General features: G+C 38.2%; 1 protein-coding gene and 2 non-coding genes across 3 annotated transcripts in view; 2 read left to right on the top strand and 1 right to left on the bottom strand.

Moving 5' to 3' along the window:
- Positions 1–20,996, top strand: part of SNX6 (sorting nexin 6) — a 48,115-nt gene that overhangs the window by 12,794 nt on the left and 14,325 nt on the right. The window contains exons 5-10 of the mRNA XM_043489887.1: positions 1,519–1,640; positions 3,589–3,712; positions 10,792–10,887; positions 13,155–13,260; positions 16,875–16,950; positions 18,826–18,865. Of these exons, the coding sequence (XP_043345822.1) occupies positions 1,519–1,640; positions 3,589–3,712; positions 10,792–10,887; positions 13,155–13,260; positions 16,875–16,950; positions 18,826–18,865 (564 nt within the window). The remainder of the gene's footprint in view (positions 1–1,518; positions 1,641–3,588; positions 3,713–10,791; positions 10,888–13,154; positions 13,261–16,874; positions 16,951–18,825; positions 18,866–20,996) is intronic.
- On the top strand, positions 16,202–16,410 carry LOC122419933. Its single transcript, XR_006263136.1, has one exon. It is a non-coding gene; the product is annotated as a small nucleolar RNA U3 (small nucleolar RNA).
- TRNAW-CCA lies at positions 18,476–18,547 on the bottom strand. The gene has a single exon. It is a non-coding gene; the product is annotated as a tRNA-Trp (tRNA).

Consider the following 20,996-nt stretch of genomic DNA (forward strand, 5'->3'; position numbering starts at 1 on the left):
TCTGCCTCTGGTACACTCCAATCATACCATGTACATACTTTGGAAAAATAGCATGCATATTTGCAACACATTTAATTAGTGTGTACTTAGAGCTTATGTGCATATACATTTGAGAGCTCTAGGTTGTCACATAGGAGTCTACAGACTAAAGAGTGGGTTCAGTTCAGTTCAGTTGCTCAGTCATGTCCGACTCTTTGCGACCCCATGAACCGCAGCACGCCAGGCCTCCCTGTCCATCACCAACTTCCGGAGTTTACCCAAACTCATGTCCATTGAGTCAGTGATGCCATCCAACCATTTCATCCTCTGTCGTCTCCTCCTCCCGCCTTCAATCTTTCCCAGCACCAGGGTCTTTTCCAATGAGTCAACTCTTCACATGAGGTGGCCAAAGTATTGGAGTTTCAGCTTCAACATCAGTCCTTCAGTAAACACCCAGGACTGATTTATTTTAGGATGGACTGGTTGGATCTCCTTCTTGCTGTCCAAGGAACTCTCAAGAGTCTTCTCCAACACCACAGTTCAAAAGAATCAATTCTTCAGCGTTCAGCTTTCTTTATAGTCCAACTCTCACATCCATACATGACCACTGGAAAAAAACCATAGCCTTGACTAGACAGACCTTTGTTGACAAAGTAATGTCTCTGCTTTTTAATATGCTGTCTAGGTTGGTCATAACTTTCCTTCCAAGGAGTAAGCATCTTTTAATTTCATGGCTGCAATCACCATCTGCAGTGATTTTGGAACCCGGAAAAATAAAGTCAGCCACTGTTTACACTGTTTCCCCCTCTATTTGCCGTGAAGTGATTGGACTGGATTCCATGATCTTAGTTTTCTGAATGTTGAGCTTTAGGCCAGCTTTTTCACTCTCTTCTTTCACTTTCATCAAGAGGCTCATTAGTTCTTCACTTTCTGCCATAAGGTCTCATCTACATATCTGAGGTTATTGATATTTCTCCCAGCAATCTTGATTCCAGCTTGTGCTTCTTCCAGCCCAGTGTTTCTCATGATGTACTCTGCATATAAGTTAAATAAGCAGGGTGACAGTATACAGCCTTGACGTATCCTCTTCCTAAAGTTTGGGTGCTGCTGATCTGATACCAGAAGATAGTGCTGCGCTCTGTTTCTTCCTTGGTGTTAAGGACTTCACGAATCTTAATTTCTAGACTTAATCAACTTCTCTAACCTTAATTAGGATATTCCTCATTCATTCAGGATGTCTTTAGCTCTATCGGACAGGAGTCTTTTTTTTTTGAGAGGGAAGTAAAGTTTATTAGAGTGGGAGACGCTGTTAGAACAGCGGGCCAGCTCAAGGGAGAACTTTTTGTGGTGGCGATAGTGCAAATACTGAGAGAAATAAAAATCTTTAAAACTAGTGGTTTAGGGGACTTCCCTGACGGTCCAGTGGTTAAGACTGTGCTTTCACTGCAGGAGGCGTGGGATATATCCCTTTTTGGGAACTAAGATCCTCCTGCTGCATGGCACAGTCAGAACAAAACTAGTGATTTTATTCTGTGACAGATCCCTCCAGCACCACCAAGACCTGATTTTGATGCCTCAAGGGAGAAACTGCAGAAACTTGGAGAAGGAGAAGGATCTATGACAAAGGAGGAATTCACGAAGATGAAACAGGAATTGGAAGCGTATGTGACTTTTGTTGTTATTTGTGCTTGTTTTTATGCCCTTTTTTTGTTTGTTTGGTTTTTGTTTTTGTTTCTCTGCTCTCTGATATCCCATCCTTTCAATCATTTCATCACAGTGACCCTTTCTGGAAGATGCAGGAAGCCATACAACCAGTGTTAACTATCATGATCAGAGCCTACAGGAAAATTATAGAATTGTCTGCATTGTAAAATTCTTTAAATTGCTATTTTCAATAAACTCTGAAGATTGAAAACAAAAGATCCACAAGTTCATAAAAGATAGTAGAAAGGGAAATAATGATTTTTTAAAACACACATGTAGATCCTTTTATTTTTATTTACAAGGCCTCAGTCATTACCCACCTGGTTCTCTTGTTTGGACAAGTGCATTCTACCAGGATTTCTGTTTCTCATATAAGTATGCACTAAGCAACTCTGGATATTTTCTTCTTTCTTTTTCAAAAAGTGTGTGTGTGTATGTGTGTGTGTGCGAATGTGTGTGTAATTTTCCCCCTCATTTGTCTGCCTATGGCTTCTGCCTGAAGGGAAAAGAATAGGAGCAAAGCAATGAGAGAATATAGTTTTTTAGTGTTTTTTATTAAATGATTATTAGACATACATTGACATACGTATTAGACATACATTGACATACTAGACATACATTGAATTCTTGAAAAAATTCTATTTCATTTTTAGTATATTCGCTGAAAATACAGTTTTTCCCCTTAAACATTTGAAATAATTTTGGATTGCTGCATATTGTTTTTCTGTATTTTGAGAGTTAAACAAGGAAATCACTTTCCTTGCATTACCATCACCTCCATCACTTTTTCTGATCATTTCTCCTGTTTGTGCATTTCCTTCTCTCCTCTTCCACTGAATTTCAGTTTTTAAGCATATATTCATGCTGCTACTAGACTCTTCTTCAGAATGTTAAACTCTTGACAAGAGAAGTTAACAAAGTAGGTCTTCCATGTTAAAGGGTAAGGTGACAGATATTTTAAGAATTCTGTCAATACTGAGTGCAAGCAGTAGCCTGATAGTGGACAGGTACAACTTCTAGAGTTTATAAGCCTGAAAGCTGGAAATGGGCAGCGCACATTAATATTGAACCTGTGGTTTTCCAGTGGCCCTGATCATGATTCTTTTGTGGTCTGGTTAGGGGTTGGATAACAGAGAACCTTGGGTTTATTCTACTGCTACCTCCATCCTCTGCATCCTTCTTTTTTGTCTTCACTGAATGACTACCCTCACAGAGATCAAACTTCTCCCAACATTGGTCCTGCTGGTTTGCTGGTATGTAAAACTTAACCTCCTTGCACGTAATTGAAGCAAGAATATTGGGCCTTTTCCTTGAGTGTCTTTTTTTTTCCAAACTGACATGTATTACTATATGATCGCTGTGATTCACTGATGATATTAAAATGTTTTAAACACAGTTCTTCAATGTAATGGAAAACACTAGTCTCTCCATGGTGTGTTTCTTTCTTGTGTGCTTGGGTCTTTAGATGAAAATAGTTATTTAAGTTGAAAATATGCTTACTGAGGTTTGTGTTATTTATTTACTTGTATGAAGGTGTTTAAAAGCAGTAATTATCTAGAAATTGAATCATTAAAATTGTATGCTATAATTTGTAGTATACTTTCTCTGAAGCTGAAAACAAAAAGCCCTATAGTTACCTTTAACATCAACTTGCATAGGAAGAAAGGTTCATAAAACCTAAAAATATTAACATTTATATATAATAAATACTATTAACTAGCATGAAATCTTTTCAGAGCTGGGTTTTATATATTTCGTTAACAGTTCAACTAAAAACCTTTGTTTACATGGAATATATCTTTGTGCCTCTAGTTTTGCATTTAGAATAATTCCTAGTATTTGCTTAAAAAACTTGCGGGTGTTTTTCTGCAGTGTTTTACCTTTAATTTTGTGTATTATTTCTAGTGAGTATTTGGCAATATTCAAGAAGACGGTTGCAATGCATGAAGTGTTTCTGTGTCGTGTGGCTGCACATCCCATTTTGAGGAAAGATTTAAATTTCCATGTTTTCCTGGAATATAATCAAGATGTGAGTATTGAATTGATCAAAGCAGTGATCAAGGTTTATTTTTAAAGAGTCATTGGAAGGAAAAGGGAATTGTTAGAAAAGGCTTAAGGCCTTATAAATACGTTTTATAAAATGTTCTGATTTTTCAAGGCAGTTTAATATGACTCTTTTTTAATGATGATCCAGTATTTCAGTAGAACCTGAGTAGATTAATTTTTTAAATGATGCTAAACTATGTTACTGCATGGGATATTGATTTTGATCCTGAATTGTGAACTTCTTAAGAAATAGTGTTATTAAATCGGTTAATGTTTCTTAAATTTGAGTTTGGAGGCTTCTGAAGCCTTATGCAGAATTCCAGAGAAGTTCTTGAGGTAAAGAATTCCCAGTTACTTTTGGGTTGATCATTGACTCTTGATCTGTTTAACCTGCCTCCTTCAGTGCTGGTTGCTGCTGATTTTCCTCCCTCCCTGCCTCAAGAGGTTTCTTCATTCGTGGTCCTGGAAAAAATCTTTTTAGTGGGTGGATGATACAGATCTTGGAGTCTCTATTTGGATGCCAAGATTAACTCATACTTTTAGCAGAAGACAGATGTTTCCTAACCTTCATTCATTTCTTCCTATGGCATCAGTGACCACACTGAGGACCTCATCTCACCCCCGAGTTCTTAAACCCTGATATGATGGACTCCAAACATAGCCTTGTCCTCACAACTTCCTTTTTCCCTGTTCCCACTGGAGTTCTTTGACTCACTGCTGCACCCAGACCCTTGACTTCTCCTGCACTTTGACCCTGTCAATAGCCCTTTTGTTTTTCTTTCTTTCTTACCTTGCCTAGAATGCCTGTTCTATCACTACTAGCAGTGTTATGACTTTAGACAGATCTCTGTCATTTTCCATTAAAGCTAATTTCAATAATTCTTCGTGATCAAATAATGACCTTGTTCACTGGGAGTGGACCCAGTCAGAAAGCAAATGCCCGAACCTCTTGTATCCCCCCATAGCCTTCAACCACCTTGGCAGCCACACTCCTTTAATAGCTTTCTTTTCTTTTTTCTTTTTTACTTCCTCCTTTCCAATTTGGATGCCTTTTTAAATTTTGCTTGCCTCACTGCCCTGGCTGGAACCTCCAGTACGGTGTTAAATGGAAATGATAAGAGCAGACATCCGTGTTCTGTCCCTGATCTTTAGGGAAAAAGCACTTATTCCTTCACTATCAAGTGTGATGTTAAGTGTGGGTTTTTAACCTAGATACCCTTTGTCAGCTTAAAGAAGTTCTGTTCCTAGTTTATTGAGTGTTTTTATCATGAAAAAGTACATCTGTTGAGATGATCATGTTTTTTATTCTGTTAATGTGGTGAAATACATCAATGCTTTTCCATTTTGACTGAGATACCTTTCTAGCTATGCTGACTCCCATGTTCTTGTGGATCTATGGGAATCCGTCTTGATGTGTTCACCTCTTAACTCTATGGCTGCTTCCCAGTCTGCTTCATGGGCTTTTCCCTCTATATATCCATTCATTTAAATCTGATTCTTCCACGGTTCCTCACTGAGTTCTCTACAAGTCTATATAAGATTTCTAATTCTGTAAATTCTCTTTAATACCTGCTTCTGTGGCTCCATCGATTCTGATATGCTATTAACTTAGAAATCTATGGGAATTCCTTGGTGGTCCAGTGGTTAGGACTCTGTGCTTCCACTGCTGGGAGCACGGGTTTGATCCTTGGTCATGGAACTAAGATCCCAGAAGCTGCATGGGACAGCACCGCTTGGCCGCTCCCCTCGCCCCAACTGTATCACTCCCGAGTCCCAGCACTATTCATTAAATAGCCTCCTGAAAAACCTCCGTTTAGGTATCCCTTGGCCTTTTACCCTCAGCTGAACCCTTCTTTTAAATCCATGCCTCCTTTTGTACTCTCTGTCTTATCTCAAAGAAGGCATCAATAACTCCCAGTCCCTTCCACCATGAAAATTACTCAGGACTCCTTTTGTCTATTCCTATCAGGAGTCACCAGATTCTCTGTCTCATTTTAATGTGCATACTTCCTTCCATCACTAGACCAAAAGACTAGTCCAGACTTTCATAACCTTCGCCTGGGTTATTGGGTTATTGACCCTGACTGGTCAGTCAGCCTCCAGTCTTAACTTTCTCAACCCCTCAGTCGTATTGAGTTCCTTGGATGCTTCGCTAATACCCCATCAGTAGCTCTAACACTATACTTCTCATACTGTGTGTAATTATATGTTTGCTTCTCTCTGACCTCCTCTGTACCATAAGTTACTTTAAGAGTAGGGACCACCTCTTAATCATCTTAATATTTGTAACACCCAGCACAGTGCGTGGTTATAATATACATTCATTATGGTTTGTTATTAAACGAGTGAATTAGTGAAATAATTAATATAAAAAATAAGGTTAAAAAAAAGCTGGAGAGCTTTGAGAGGCCTAAGATAGAGCAGTGAATTCTAACTGGGAATTTGAAAGGGTTTCATGAAGAGATGCCTTTTATTTTGAATGTTAAAGTCTGAATAGAGTTTTTGGTGGGAGAGGAGATACCATTTCAAATACAGAGGAACCTAAGAGTTCAGAGCCTCTTTTGACAACAGTGTGGAGCATAAGGCTCTTTGGGGGTTGGGGGGAGGTGGAAAGGTAACCTGAACCACGTTTTTTCAAAGTGTTGAGTACCTTGCTAAGGGGATTGGCGTTCAGTCTCTGAGCATTATGAAACTCTGTGAACTTATTTAAGTATGGAAGAGATGCTCTAAGTGTGATTTTGGAAGGAAAAAGAAAGAAGTTGTAGATTGTGTCAAGATTTTTAGTGAAAGGTATGGGGTTTTCATACTTTCATACCTTCACAGTCAGTCTCTCCCATCAGGAAGCTTCCATAAGTCTCTTATCCTTATCCATCAGAGGGCAGACGGAATGAAAGCCATAATCACAGAAAACTAATCAAACTGATCACATGGACCACAGCCTTGTTTAACTCAGTGAAACTATGAGGCATGCCGTGTAGGCCCACCCAAGATGGACGGGTCATAGTGGAGAGTTCTGACAAAATGTGGCCCACTGGAGAAGGAAATGCAGACTACTTCAATATTCTTGCCTTGAGAACCCCATGAACAATATGATAAGGCAGAAAGATATGACACTGAAAGATGAACTCCCCAGGTCAGTACATGCCCAATATGCTACTGGAGAAGAGTGGAGAAATAACCAGAAAGAACGAAGAGACGGAGCCAAAGTGAAAACAGTGCCCAGTTGTGGATGTAACTGGTGATGGAAGTAAAGTTCAATGCTGTAAAGAACAATAAAAGAACGGTATTGCATAGGAACCTGGAATGTTAGATCCATGAATCAATTGGAAGTGGTCAAACAAGAGATGGCAAGAGTGAACATTGACATTTTAGGAATCAGTGAACTAAAATGGACTGGAATGGGCAAATTTAACTCAGATGACTGTTACATCTACTACTGTGGGCAAGAATCCTTTGGAAGAACTGGAGTAGCCATCATAGTTAACAAAAGAGTCTGAAATGCAGTACTTGGGTGCAATCTCAAAAATGACAGAATGATCTCTGTTCGTTTCCAAGACAAACCATTCAGTATCACAGTAATCCCAAGTCTTTGCCCCAACCACTAATGCCAGAGAAGCTGAAGTTAAACAGTTCTATGAAGACCTACAAGATCTTCTAGAACACCCAAGAAAGATGTTCTTTTCGTCATAGGGGACTGGAATGCAAAAGTAGGAAGTCAAGAGATAACCTGGAGTAAGAGGCAAGTTTGGCCTTGGAGTACAAAATGAAGCAAGGCAAAGGCTAACAGAATTTTGCCAAGAGAACGCACTGGTCATAGCAAACACCCTCTTCCAACAATACTAGAGATAACTCTACACACGGATATCACCAGATGGTCAATACTGAAATCAGATTGATAATGTTCTTTGCAGCTGAAGATGAAGAAGCCCTGTACAGTCCGCAAAAACAAGACCAGGAGCTGACTGTGGCTCTATCATGAACTCCTTATTGCCAAATTCAGACTTAAATTGAAGTAGGGAATACCACTAGATCATTCAGGTATGACCTAAATCAAACCCCTTAACAATTATACAGTGGAAGTGACAAATGGATTCAAGGAATTAGATCTGATAGAGTGCCTGAAGAACTGTTGCTGGAGGTTCATGACATTGTACAGGAGGCAATGATCAAGACCATCCCCAAGAAAAAGAAATGCAAAAAGGCAAAATGGTTGTCTCAGGAGGCCTTAAAATTGCCGAGAAAAGAAGAGAAGCGAAAGGCAAAGGAGAAAAGGAAAGATATACCCATTTGAATGCAGAGTTCCAACGAATAGCAAGGAGAGATAAGAAAGCCTTCCTCAGTGATCAGTGCAAGGAAATAAAGGAAAACAATAGAATGGGAAAGACTAGATATCTCCAAGAAAATCAGAGATACCAAGGGAATATTTCATGCAAAGATGGGCACAACAAAGGACAGAAATGCTATGGACCTAACAGAAGCAGAAGATATTAAGAAGAGGTGGCAAGAATACACAGAAGAACTATACAAAAAAGATGTTCATGACCCAGATAACCACGATGGTGTGATCACTCACCTAGAGCCAGACATCCTGGAGTCCAGTCAAGTGGGCCTTAAGAAACATCATTACGAACAAAGCTAGTGGAGGTGATGGAATTCCAGTTAAGCTGTTTCACATCCTAAAAGATGATTCTGTGAAAGTGCTGCACTCAATATGCCAGCAAGTTTGGAAAACTCAGCAGTGGCCACAGGACTGGAAAAGGTCAGTTTTCATTCCAATCCCAAAGAAAGGCAATGCCAGAGAATTTTTAAACTACCACACAATTGCACTCACCTCACACACTAGCAAAGTAATGATCAAAATTATCCAAGCCAGGCTTCAACAGTATGTGAACTGTGAACTTCCAGATGTTCAAGATGGATTTAGAAAAGGCAGAGGAACCAGAGATCAAATTGCCAACATCCGTTGGATGATCAAAAAGCAGGAGAGTTCCAGAAAAGCATCTACTTCTGCTTCATTGACTATGCCAAAGCCTTTGACTGTGTGGATCACAACAAACTGGAAAATTCTTAAAGAGATGGGAATACCAGACCACCTGACCTGCTTCCTGAGAAATCTGTATGTAGGTCAAGAAGCAACAGTTAAAGTCAGACATGGAACAATGGACTGGTTCCAACATGAGAAAGGAGTACGTCAAGGCTGTATATTGTCACCCTGCTTATTTAACTTATATGCAGAAAGCAAAGAACTAAAGAGCCTCTTGATGAAAGTGAAAGAGGAAAGGGAAAAAGCTGGCTTAAAACTCAACATTCAGAAAACGAAGATCATGGCATCTGGTCCCATCACTTCATTGCAAATAGATGGGGAAACAATGGAAACAGTGAGAGACTATTTTCTTGGGCATCAAAATCACTGCCGTTGATGATTGCAGCCATGAAATTAAAAGATGCTTGCTCCTTGGAAGAGAAGCTATGATAAACTTAGATAGCACATTAAAAAGCAGAGACACTACTTTCCCAACAAAGGTCTGTATAGTCAAAGCTATGGTTTTTCCAGTAGTCACATATGGATATGAGAGTTGCACTATAAAGAACGCTGAGCACCAAAGAATTGATGCTTTTGAACTGTGGTGTTGGAGAAGACTCTTGAGAGTCCCTTGGACTGCAAAGAGATCCAACCAGTCCATCCTGAAGCTAATCAGTCCTGAATATTCATTGGAATGACTGATGCTGAAGCTGAAACTCCAGTACTTTGGCCACCTGACGCCTAGAACTGACTCATTTGAAAAGACCCTGATGCTGGGAAAGATTGAAGGCAGGAGGAGAAAAGGACAGAGGCTGAAATGGTTGGATGGCATCACCGACTCGTTGGACTTGAGTTTGAACAAGCTCTGGGAGTTGGTGAGGGACAGGTAAGCTTAGCATGCTGCAGTCCATGGAGTTGAAAAGAGTTGGACATGACTGAGCTACTGAACTGATGGGGTTTTAGGGAACAGATGAGAATTTGAGAGACTGTATAGATGGGAAAACCATGAATAGGAAACCAAGAAGAGGGAAAACTTGGAGATCAGATTGTAATAGATACTGTTAAAAATATTCTAATGTGTGGTTAGCAGAATATATATGTAAAGAATATGATGGAGGCAATTGGAAATAGAATCTAAGATTCGAAAAGAGCCGAGGCATAGTGATAGAGATCTGTGAGTCACTTACTTAAGTGTGAGTATTGAAGCCAGCAGCAGAAAAGGACATTAGATGAGATCTTCCTTCATGGGGCCCTGATGCAATAAGTGGTAAAGTCAGAGTTGACTGCTTCTCAGTTTTGCCTTTAGATATACACTGTTCATGCCATTCAGAGTCATCTTTTGTGTCCTTTGTCTCGTGAGTTGCTCACCCCAAAATAGGTCAGGAGATGAGATATGGAGTTCAGAGTGAAAAATTTGCAAAATACATTTTCAGAGTTTCTATAGAATCATATGATGGTATATTGTACTCCAATAAATTTTACATGTTCAGAGAAACTCCTGATTGAATTTTTAGTTGACTTTATATGATGTAGTAGTGTTTGACAAAGTATGATGAAAGGGCTCCTTAGAGCAGAATTATCAACTGTACTTATACAATTTGGGGGGCTTCCCTGGTGGCTCAGCGGTAAAGACTGCCTGCAATGTGGGAGACCCGGGTTTGATTCCTGGATTGGGAAGATCTCCTGGAGAAGGGAATGGCAATTCACTCCAGTATCCTTGCCTGGACAATTCCATGAACAGAGGAGCCTGGCAGGCTATAGTCCATGGGGTCATAAAGTATCAGACACAACTGAGTGACTAACACTTTCACTTTTGAGCCTTGATCAGCTGAACCTGAATCTTTGTGGGTAAAGCCAAACTCCTTTAAGTTCCCAGAATTTGAAAATTACTGATCATACATAATGAAATTGCCATTTTATTAAGTTAAAAACTGGAGTCCTTTTGGGATTGATGTTTTGACGACAGAGAATAAAGGAGGTATTAACTTCTCATTTACGATCTTAAAAGAAATACTAACTTAAATTTACCTTTGTTTCAGTTGAGTGTGCGAGGAAAAAATAAAAAAGAGAAACTTGAAGATTTCTTTAAAAACATGGTTAAATCAGCAGATGGAGTAATTGTTTCTGGAGTAAAGGTAAGACACTATTTGGTTAACAGAGGTACTGCTTTGAGAATTTACTTCTTTTACGAGGGAGATACTTTGAGATTTTCCGATGTGTAGGCAGTTATATTGGAATGAAAGAGAAGTTTGAATAGTAGACTTCTTAGGCCTGGGAAACTGGGCCGCTTGCCCTGAGTTCCCCTCTTCAGAGAGCTCCTTTCTCTAAGGGGTGATAGGTCTGCAGCTCCAAGGGGATTTGCCAACCCAGAGCCTACACCCCTGTCCTCCAAACCAGACCATTCTCCTTACCTAGAACCTCACATTTTCTTGCCCAAATTCCGAGCCTGCCTTCAAGTCCTGCCTGGACTTATCCTTGAATTCATCTGCTGGTGAGTAGACAGTGCCTCTGGTGGTCTGTCCTCCACAGGTAGTCAAGGAGAAGAGGGCCAGCAGGGGAAGAAGAGCGGTGTGCAGGGTGGAGTGGCTGTCCGGCCACATGCACGTGAGGTCCCTCTGGGTGCCTTACAGAGTCACAGGGTGGGGCGCCGAGGGGCTGCCTGTTTGTACACTTAGCCTTGGCTTTACAAATGTTAGGGGCCGACTTGGGTTCAGATTTGAAGTTAGAAGAGCTCAGTTGAAGTTTTGGTTTTTTCTCATAATAGCTACTTGACCTTGAGAAAAGTCACTTTTCTTTCTCTAAATCTCAGGTTTCCCATTTTGAAAATGTGGTTAGTAATGCTACCTAGCTACAGGATTGTTAGAAAGACTGAGTTAGATTTAGAAACAATGAGATGATAGGTATGCATGTACTTACAATTACCTAGATAACACTTAGATTTTTCTTAATGATGGCCTGAAAATGATACAAGAATTGATTTTTCTGACAACTGTTACCATTAAAATATTGAAAAAAATGTTTATTGCAAAATGTATTTTCAAGGTTTATATAGAATCATATGATGGTATATTGTACTCCAATAATAATATTATTAAGCAAATAATAAAGCAATAAATAATGCTTTATCATCATTGCCTGTTTTTATAAATATATCTACTAAAACTTGTGTGTAAAGTACTGTTTGATTTATACTTTGATTTTGTGGAGACAGGGCAGTTGATATGTTGACAGTGCATGTCCTGTGGCTACTTTAATAAAGAGTTGACATGGGAATTCCCTGGCAGTCTAGTGGTTAGGACTCGGCGCTTTCACTGCCAAGGGCAGTGGGTTCAACCCCTGGTTAAGAAACTAAGATCCAAAAAAAAAAAAAAGAAACTAAGATCCCACAAACCATGCAGTGAGACCAAAAAATGATTCAGGCTGTTTTGTTTTGTTTTGTTTTCAGATTATTTCCATTTTGATGCTGCTTATGTTGAACTTTTTGATTAACATTAAGTATAAACCACTATATTGATTATGAGTTTGATGATTTTATTAAAGTAATAGCTGACATTTTTTTGAACATTTGCAGTGTGGTGTTTGGTAGCCCACATTTCATTAATCTTCACTACAACTCTGCAAGTTAGTTTTATCTCTGTTTTTCCAATAGACCTCGCGTGTACTAGTTAAGAAAACTAGTACACATGAATTAACAGATTTTAAGTCACATTTAAGTTAGTTTGTCACACTAACTTTCGCTACTATGTTCTGTTAATATGGGTCTTAAGTTACATCATTTCAGCTGGTGCTTTTTCAGTAAACAATTGCTATTTTAGAAGGGAAAAAGTAGTTAATTGTTTTTAGTTTTAATGGATTTCTAGCTTTGTTCCAAAAAAGATTGAAAACAGTGTTTAATACGAAAATTGCTCCCAGATAGCTAATTTGGCCAGCTTCCCGAAAGCAATCAGAGAGGGCCAATGGCTGAGGCTTGGCAGCATTCAGGAATGGTCCATAAAATGCGTAACAGACCAAGAAAAGCAGATTTCTACTTGTCTGCCAGGCTTTTTTTTCCTTTTTTTTTTCTCAAAAGCAATTGATTACTCCCACTGCAGGAAATAAATGTGTTGGAGAAGCAGGATTGTAGTGGAGAGTACAAGCTGGAATAGGTTCGAGTACAACATGGGAGCTTGGACCATATGGGACCATAAGCCTTCTGCTGTAGAAGACTTCTTACCTGATAGATGTTTTTGAAGTTTGAACTTGTTTTGAACTTGTTGGTGAAATCAGTGTAATGTCTGATTATTAGCAGATGGCTATGCTGTTAAATGATGATCTTTTATGATTATAAGGGTAGCAAAGTGATTTATATGTTAGATTAAAGCAAATAAGTGAAAAAAGCTCATATTTTCTTTTGATCCCATAGGATGTAGATGATTTCTTTGAGCATGAACGAACATTCCTTTTAGAATATCATAACCGAGTTAAGGATGCATCTGCTAAATCTGATAGGATGACAAGATCCCACAAAAGTAAGGTTTTTCTCTGTGGCTCAAGTTTACATTGTTTAATGGAATAATTATCAAGTTGTTATGTTATTTACAGTTTGTAAAAGTCTTGATATAGGGCAGTGATTTTCAAACTATGGTCTATGAAGCTTTGATCTCAAGGCTCTTTTAAGCAAGTCTGTGAGATCAAAACTATTTTCATAATAATACTAGGATGATTTTTTTTGTCCTTTTCACCATGTTGACATTTACACGAACGATGCAAAAGCCGTGGTGGATAAATTGCTGGTGTCTTAGGACAACTTTCACTTTCTCTAGGATAAATCAAAGCAGTGGCACCAAACTGTACTAATACTAATAGTCTTTGTACTCTTTCCCACAGTGCATTCAAAATTTTAAAAATTCAATTAAGAATGTCCTTGATGAAGCAGTGAAATTTATTACTTGTTGAAAGTCTCCTCCCTTGAGTATACTTTTTTAATATTCTGAATGATGGATTGGGAGGTATGCATAAAGCACTTTGCCTATGGATGTATGATGGTTCTTTCTAGAAAAGCAACTGAGTTGCAACTGAACTGTCTGCTTTTTTTCAATACCATTTTTACTTGAAAGAACAACTGACAGACAAGCTCCTCTTTTGCAGACTTGTGTTTTGGTAGACATTTTATCAAAAATTAATTAAATGAGCCTCACACTTCATGGAAAACTACTGGCAGTGTTTGTTGACAATGATAAAAATCAAGCTTTCCAGCAATTATTAGAATCTTGGAAAACTTGTATCAGTCACCATGAGTTTGCTTTTCAGTAATTAAAGACTTGTCTGAGTAGATTGATGGTGATATTACTGAGTGTGATACTTTATAAAAAGTATATAAAAAGTATATAAATACTGAAGTGCATCTGCATTTGGAAGAACTGTGTGATTCATTGAACCAGTATTTTCTAAGTGATCAAAGTCATGTTAAGTACACCATAGACTAATGGTTTTTTGTAACAACTGTATTGAAGTGTAATTGCTATCAATAAGCTGCAATGTTCACAGTTTACAATTGGATAAGTTTTGACACGTGTATGATATCATCACTAGAGACAGCATAATGAACATGTCCATCACCACACACAGTCCCCTTGTGGCCCTTCGTAATCCCTCCATCCTGTCCCTGTCCCCAGGCCACTGCTGATAATGCTTTCTGTCTCTGTAGATTAATTTGCATTTTCTAGAGTTGTATATAAATGAAATCCTACAATATGTACTTTTTATGGTCTGGCTTTGAAATTCAACAAAATTAGTTTGAGTTTCATCCATGTTGTTGTATGCATCAGTAGTTGATTCTGTTTTATTGCTGAGTGGTATTCCATTGTATAGATATACCACAGTTGTCTATTCAGCAGTTGGTGGGCAATTGGATTGTTGCTAGCTTTCACCCGTTCAAAATAAAGCTGACATATGTAAGTCTTTGTATGAACATATGCTTTCATTTCTCTTGGGTAGTACCTAGAAGTAGAATGACTGGGTCAAATGTAAGTGTATAATTAACTTTTTAAAAAAAATTTGCCAAACATTTTTCCGAAATGATTGTATCATTCTGCATTCCTACCCGCTGTGCACGAGAATTCCAGCTGCTTCATATCCTCACCAACAAAGGCATTCTTAAATTTTATCCATTCTGCTAGGCCAGTGTGGTTTTAATTTCAGTGATTGATGATATTGAACTTCTTTTCTTGTGTAAGTCTTTCAACTTTATTCTTCTTTATCAAAGTTGCTTTGGCATCTCTAGGTTTTTTATTTTTTCAGATGGATTTTAGAATTAGCTCATCATTTTCTACAAAAATGCCCGCTGGGATTTTTTATTGGAATTGTGTAGAATATAGATCAATTTGGGGAGGATTAAGATCTCAAAAGTATTGGTTCTTCTGATACATGAACAGGGTATATCTCTGTTTACTTTGGTCTTCTCTCAGCAATTTTTTCTAGCTTCCTTTGTAAAGCTCTTACACATCTTTAGTTAGATCTCTTTTTTGATGTGATTCTAAATGATGTATTTTTTACATTTCACTTTCTAGTTTTTTTTGCCAATAGATAGAAATACATTGTATTTTCAGCATTGAGCTTATATCTTGCAGCCTTTCTAAATTGACTCACTTATTAGTTCATTACCTATTTTGTAGATTCCTTAGCATTTTCTATATAAATGATCTTCTGCGAATAAAAACAGTTACACTTCTTCCGTTCCAGTTGGAATGATGTTTATCTCTTTTCCTTGACCATTATACTATAGCTTTACCCTCTAGTACCATGTTGGTAAAAGTGGTGAGGGCAAGCAGTTTGACCTTATTCCTTATCTTGTGGGGAAAGCATCCATCTTAATTGTGATGTTAGATATAGGTTTTTCCTAGATGTCTTTTAGCAGGTTTGAGTCAGGAATGAATGTTGGATTTTGTCAGATACTCTTTTTGCAGCAATTAAGATAACCATACAGTTTTTTTTTTTTAGTCTGTTAATATGATTAATCATGTTGATTGATTTTCAGTTACTAAACCAATCTTATATTCTTGGGATAAATATCACATATCATTGGGATTTAATGTGATGGAGTACACAGACTTCATTGATAGGACTTTAGGTTCCCCAGTGTGACTCACCCTTAAAGAAACTACTGCTTGTTGAGTAGAGTATCCACAGTTATCTGAAAATATTAGTAAAATGCCTCCTGCTTTTCCAATGACATACCTGTTTGAAGCTGGATTTTTTTCCCCCCACATACTTGAGCAAAAATCTTGTGTCACAGTACAGTGAATGCAGAAGCAGATAAGAGAATGGAGCTATTGACTATTAATGCAGACCCACAAAAGAGATTTGCAAAAATCCAAGTGTCACATGCTAATTGATTTTAAATATTTTTCATTTAAATATTATGTTAACACATAATGGTTTTAATACTGTTATTTTAAAATAGTAAATATTAACACTGTACTTTCAGGGATCGTTTCTATTGTTTGTTACTCTAGAAGTTTCTCTGAACATGCAGAGCACCGGAAACCACGAGGAGACACACTTCACACAGCATTCTCTCCTCAGCATGAAGCCAGCTCGTGGCGTTGGCTTTTGCAGTTGCTGTTTGCTGTTGATGATTATTCTCCTCCTCCTTTGGGAGAGAATGCTGTCTGAGTGGTTTCCTTAAGAACAAAAAAAAAGTAAATACTTAATTTTTTTTGTTTTACTTTAAAAAAAATAACCCTCTGTACTGTACAGTGCTATAGACCCAGAAGTCTTTCTGAATATTCTTTGCTCTTGAATGTCTCCCTGGTCTTTTTCCAGGCCCTTCTCTTTATCTAGAATGCTCTTTCCTCCACTTTGCCTAGGAAAGATTTCCTCACCCTGCAATTTCAACTGCTGCTGTAGTGTCTGTAAAGCCTTCCCTAACGTCCTCAGGTGGAATATGTGTTTCCCCTGCTCCTTAAGTAGTTTATGGCTACTTCCCGTTCCATATTCATCATAATGTATTATAGTTTGTGTCGTTTCTTTCTCTAGACTTCGGTATCTCATATTACATACACGTTTTTTGGCAGGTATGTATTCAGTAACTATTTTTTAATCCATGAATAAATATATTAAATCCTTAAAACTTTTTCCATAGGTGCTGCAGATGATTACAATAGAATTGGTTCTTCATTATATGCTTTAGGAACTCAGGATTCTACAGATATATGCAAGTAAGGATTCTGATTTAAAACATTAAATAAAACAAAATTTTTGTTGGCAGCTCAGGCACACACACTTCTGCTGACCCAGCAGGCATTTTGGAATATTTTTGTCAAAACACATTGATGGTATAGAGCTTCTTTATAAACTTAGGTTGGTGTTATTTTTCTCTTCCTTTTCTCTCTTACTTTTTTAAATCCAAGAAATAAAAATCAACGTTAGTATATATAATTTTTAACATTTACAATGTTTTAGTTGATGAAAATTTGCCAATTTGTGTGTGTGAGAGAGAAACAGAATTTATATTAAAATGTACTTAGATTTTGATAAAGTTTATTTTAAATAAGAAATGCTATTTTAGAATTAGAATATATATATTAACATATATTGTGTTGGAGGCCAAGTTTTAATCTTTGGCTACCTGATGCAAAGAACTGACTCACTGGAAAAGACCCTGATACTGGGAAGGATTGAAGGCAGGAAGAGAAGGAGACGACAGAGGATGAGATGGTTGGATGGCGTCATCAACTCACTGGACATGAGTTTGAGCAAGCTCCAGGAGTTGGTTGTGAACAGGGAAGCCTGGTGTGCTGCGGTCCATGAGGTCACAAAGAGTCAGACACGACTAAGCAACTGAACTGAACTGAAGTTTTAATCTAGCCATAAATCTTAGTTGCTGGTGTAATGTTGTTTAAACTTAACTCTCCATTGAAAATAGCTCAGACATACTTTTAAAATTATAAGAGGAAAAACTGTGTTCATAATCCGTGCCCTTCTCTAAACCACGTTCTTGAACTTTTCTCTTGTATGTCCTGTCTCAGTAGACATGTCAGATCAAATTTTTCAGCAAAGCAGGATACCATAGCCTACTAATTAACTAATAACATGCTACCTTCCCAAAGAGTTAGTTCTTAAGTCTTTGATAAGGAAAAAAAGGCACCTTACCATATGTTATCTTACATAAATCTGTCAAAGCAAGTTCTTTTTAGTAAAGTGAAGTTCATAAAATTCAGCTCTCAATAGTATATGCCCTAATCCAAATATAACATTGTCTGTCATATTTTACAGAATGCCCTTTAATAGTTTGGCATTGGGATATTTTTTTAGTTGGCATCAGCATTTGAAAGATGGACTTTCTAGTTAAAAGCAACAGTGGGGACTTCTTGGTGACCTGGCAGTTAGGGTCCGGGCTTTCACTGAGGTGGCCCCGGTTCAGTCCTTGGTCAGGAACATCCTGCAAGCTGCAAGTGTAGCCCCCCTACCCACCCCCCAAAAAAGTGAAAGTGAGTTCTGAAATAGAAATTGGCTATTCTGTTGTTTTCCAAAACAAAGCCGCTCTATTTGAAAATATTTAAAATGTAGTTCTTTGGATGTGATTGTTCTGTACTTCTGTAGTAATTTAAAGGTATATACCTTATTTAATATTATGCGGCATATTACTAAAGGATATTAAGACAAAGGTTTTCTTTTTTTAAACATTTATTTAATATATTTATTTGGCTGCACTGGGTCTTAGTTGTGTCATGTGGGTTCTAGTTCCCTGATCAGGGATTGAACCTAGGCCCTTGCATTGGAAGCATGAAGTCTTAACCACTGGACCACCAGGGAATTCCCGAGACAAAGTTTTTAATGTATGGCTTAGACTGTTACCTTGAAATGGGAGGATTTTCTATAACAGTACATCAAGGGGAATTGTTATATGGGTGCTTGTACAAAGAAAGATTTTTGTTGAACTAGATGAAGTCTGCAGTGAAAAAAATCATTAAATATTATTGTAATGAGGTAAGAATGTTCATTATTAATATGGTTTGGGGTATGTTCTTTGAACATTTGCAATAGAAAATTATTTCAAAGATAGCTTATGATGAAATATTTTTCCCTTTCAGGTTTTTTCTTAAAGTTTCAGAACTGTTTGATAAGACAAGAGTAAGTACTATTAATTAACCTTTGGGAGTTTAAATGTCTACAATAGTGTTTAACTTGTTGGACTGTTTTTAGCTTTATTGAGGAAAATGAATTATACTTTAGAAGAATGAAGAGGCAGATTCAGATTTGAAAATAATGAGGTTTTCAGGAAATTCATTTTTTGTTGTGGTGTAAAAGTTCAAATTCTTGATCAGAAAATGTGTTCAGTAGGAAACTGGGTTTATTTTTATGAAAAAATCATTTTTTCTTGGGGGTTTTGTAAGCTAGAAGAAAACCTTGGGTTCACTATAACTTTACCAAGATTATTGTTGATCCCCCATGACATACTGAGTTAAAAGTGAGTTGTATCAGTATAAAGCAAATATATAACTACATGAAGTTTTCATTCATTGTAATAATAATTTAATACTGATACAGTCTTGGTTTTCAGGGGTTGTGTTTATTTATAATCATTATGATCATTAAATAACATTTAACGTTTTATAAATTGATAGAATAGTGAAAATGTTTACTAAATGTTTGATGGTACTTAGCTAATTAAGCAGAGAAGGCAATGGCACCCCACTCCAATACTCTTACCTGAGAAATCCCATGGACAGAGGAGCCTGGTAGGCTACAGTCCACGGGGTTGTGAAGAGTCGGACACGACTGAGCGACTTTACTTTCACTTTTCACTTTCATGCTTTGGAGAAAGAAATGGCAGCCCACTCCAGTATTCTTGCCCAGAGAATCCGAGGGACAGAGGAGCCTGGTGGGCTGCCGTCTATGGGGTCGCACAGAGTCAGACACAACTGACTTGACTTAGCAGCAGCAGCAGCAGCTAATTAAGATTGGTGGTGGCTAGTCCATTGTAGAAGTCTGCTTTCATCATGATCTTGTCAATTGAGCTATGTGTAGTGAAGACAAGTAGAAAGAAATAATATTCTCTGCCAAAGGAACAAGTTCTTAAATACATAAATGTTATACTGGGGTCCATATAGCCCATTATTCTGCCTTTGATATTTGTACCAGTGAGCATTTTCTGGGAAGATATAGTAGTTTTCTTGAATCTATGCATTTACATCAAAAGAATAGGGATCTATCACAAAATAGCCTTATGTGCCAGTTCTTTCAAAAGCAGATGTGAAGATGGGATTAGATGCACAAGAGATTTATTGTGAAAAGCAAAAAGGAAGGAGCAGGAGTAGACAGGAGGAGCCTTCAGATGACAGTGCCGGTCTGCACCGTGAAAGGAGAGGGAGAGGAGAGAGGACTGTCTAGGCAGGGTTTCAGACTTCAGCATAGTTCTAAGAAAGCTGCATCCAGGTCACAGGTGAGTCCCTAAGCCAGAGCTGCCCGTTAGAGGAGTTCTGTGTCAGGCAAAAATGGGCTGAGTGGGAAGGGTCGAACATAACTTTGGTATGAACATGATTCCAGATCCAGAGATACTGCAGTTGGGGCTATTAGCCAGCCAGCTATGCTCCTTGCAGCAAGCATTTCTCTTGACCGAGGTCCCGGTGGCACATTTTGATAACCCCCAAATTCTTATTTCCGTTAGCATGTGCATGGTGTTCTGGTTACTATGGCTGTGTTACACATCATCCTAAAATCAATAGCTTTAAACAGCAACCATTTGGTTAAGCCAGTGAACTCTGGTTCAGGAAATCAGAAAGGGTGCAGCAGAGATGGTTGCCTCTGCTCCATGATGTACCTCCACAGGAAGGTTATGAAGGCCAGGGCCTGGAATCATCTGAAGGCTCTATCATTCCTGTGTCCGAGGGTTGATACTGGCTAGCAGCTGGAACTTCTGCTAGGGCTGTTGGCTATAACACCTACATGTGGCTTTTCCATGGAGCTGCTCAGGCTTCTTCACAGCATGGTAAAGAGGTTCCAAAAGTGAGCATCCCAAATGATGGGAAGAGGAAGCTGGGGCCTGGAAACTGGGGTGGCATCATTCCTGTATTGGCCAAGCAGTCTTAGAACCCAGATTCAAAGAAAGAGGACACACACCCTACTTCTTAATGGCAGGAGAGGAGCCCCATTTAAAAGCACCCAATATTAACTAACATATCAGGAAGTTGTTTGTTTCTCCAGAAAGTTTTTTCTAACTTTTTATTAAAGTATACTATACATGTAGAAAAAAACACATAAC

Source organism: Cervus canadensis, chromosome 17 (genome assembly GCF_019320065.1).
Source record: "Cervus canadensis isolate Bull #8, Minnesota chromosome 17, ASM1932006v1, whole genome shotgun sequence".
Classification (NCBI taxonomy): domain Eukaryota; kingdom Metazoa; phylum Chordata; class Mammalia; order Artiodactyla; family Cervidae; genus Cervus; species Cervus canadensis.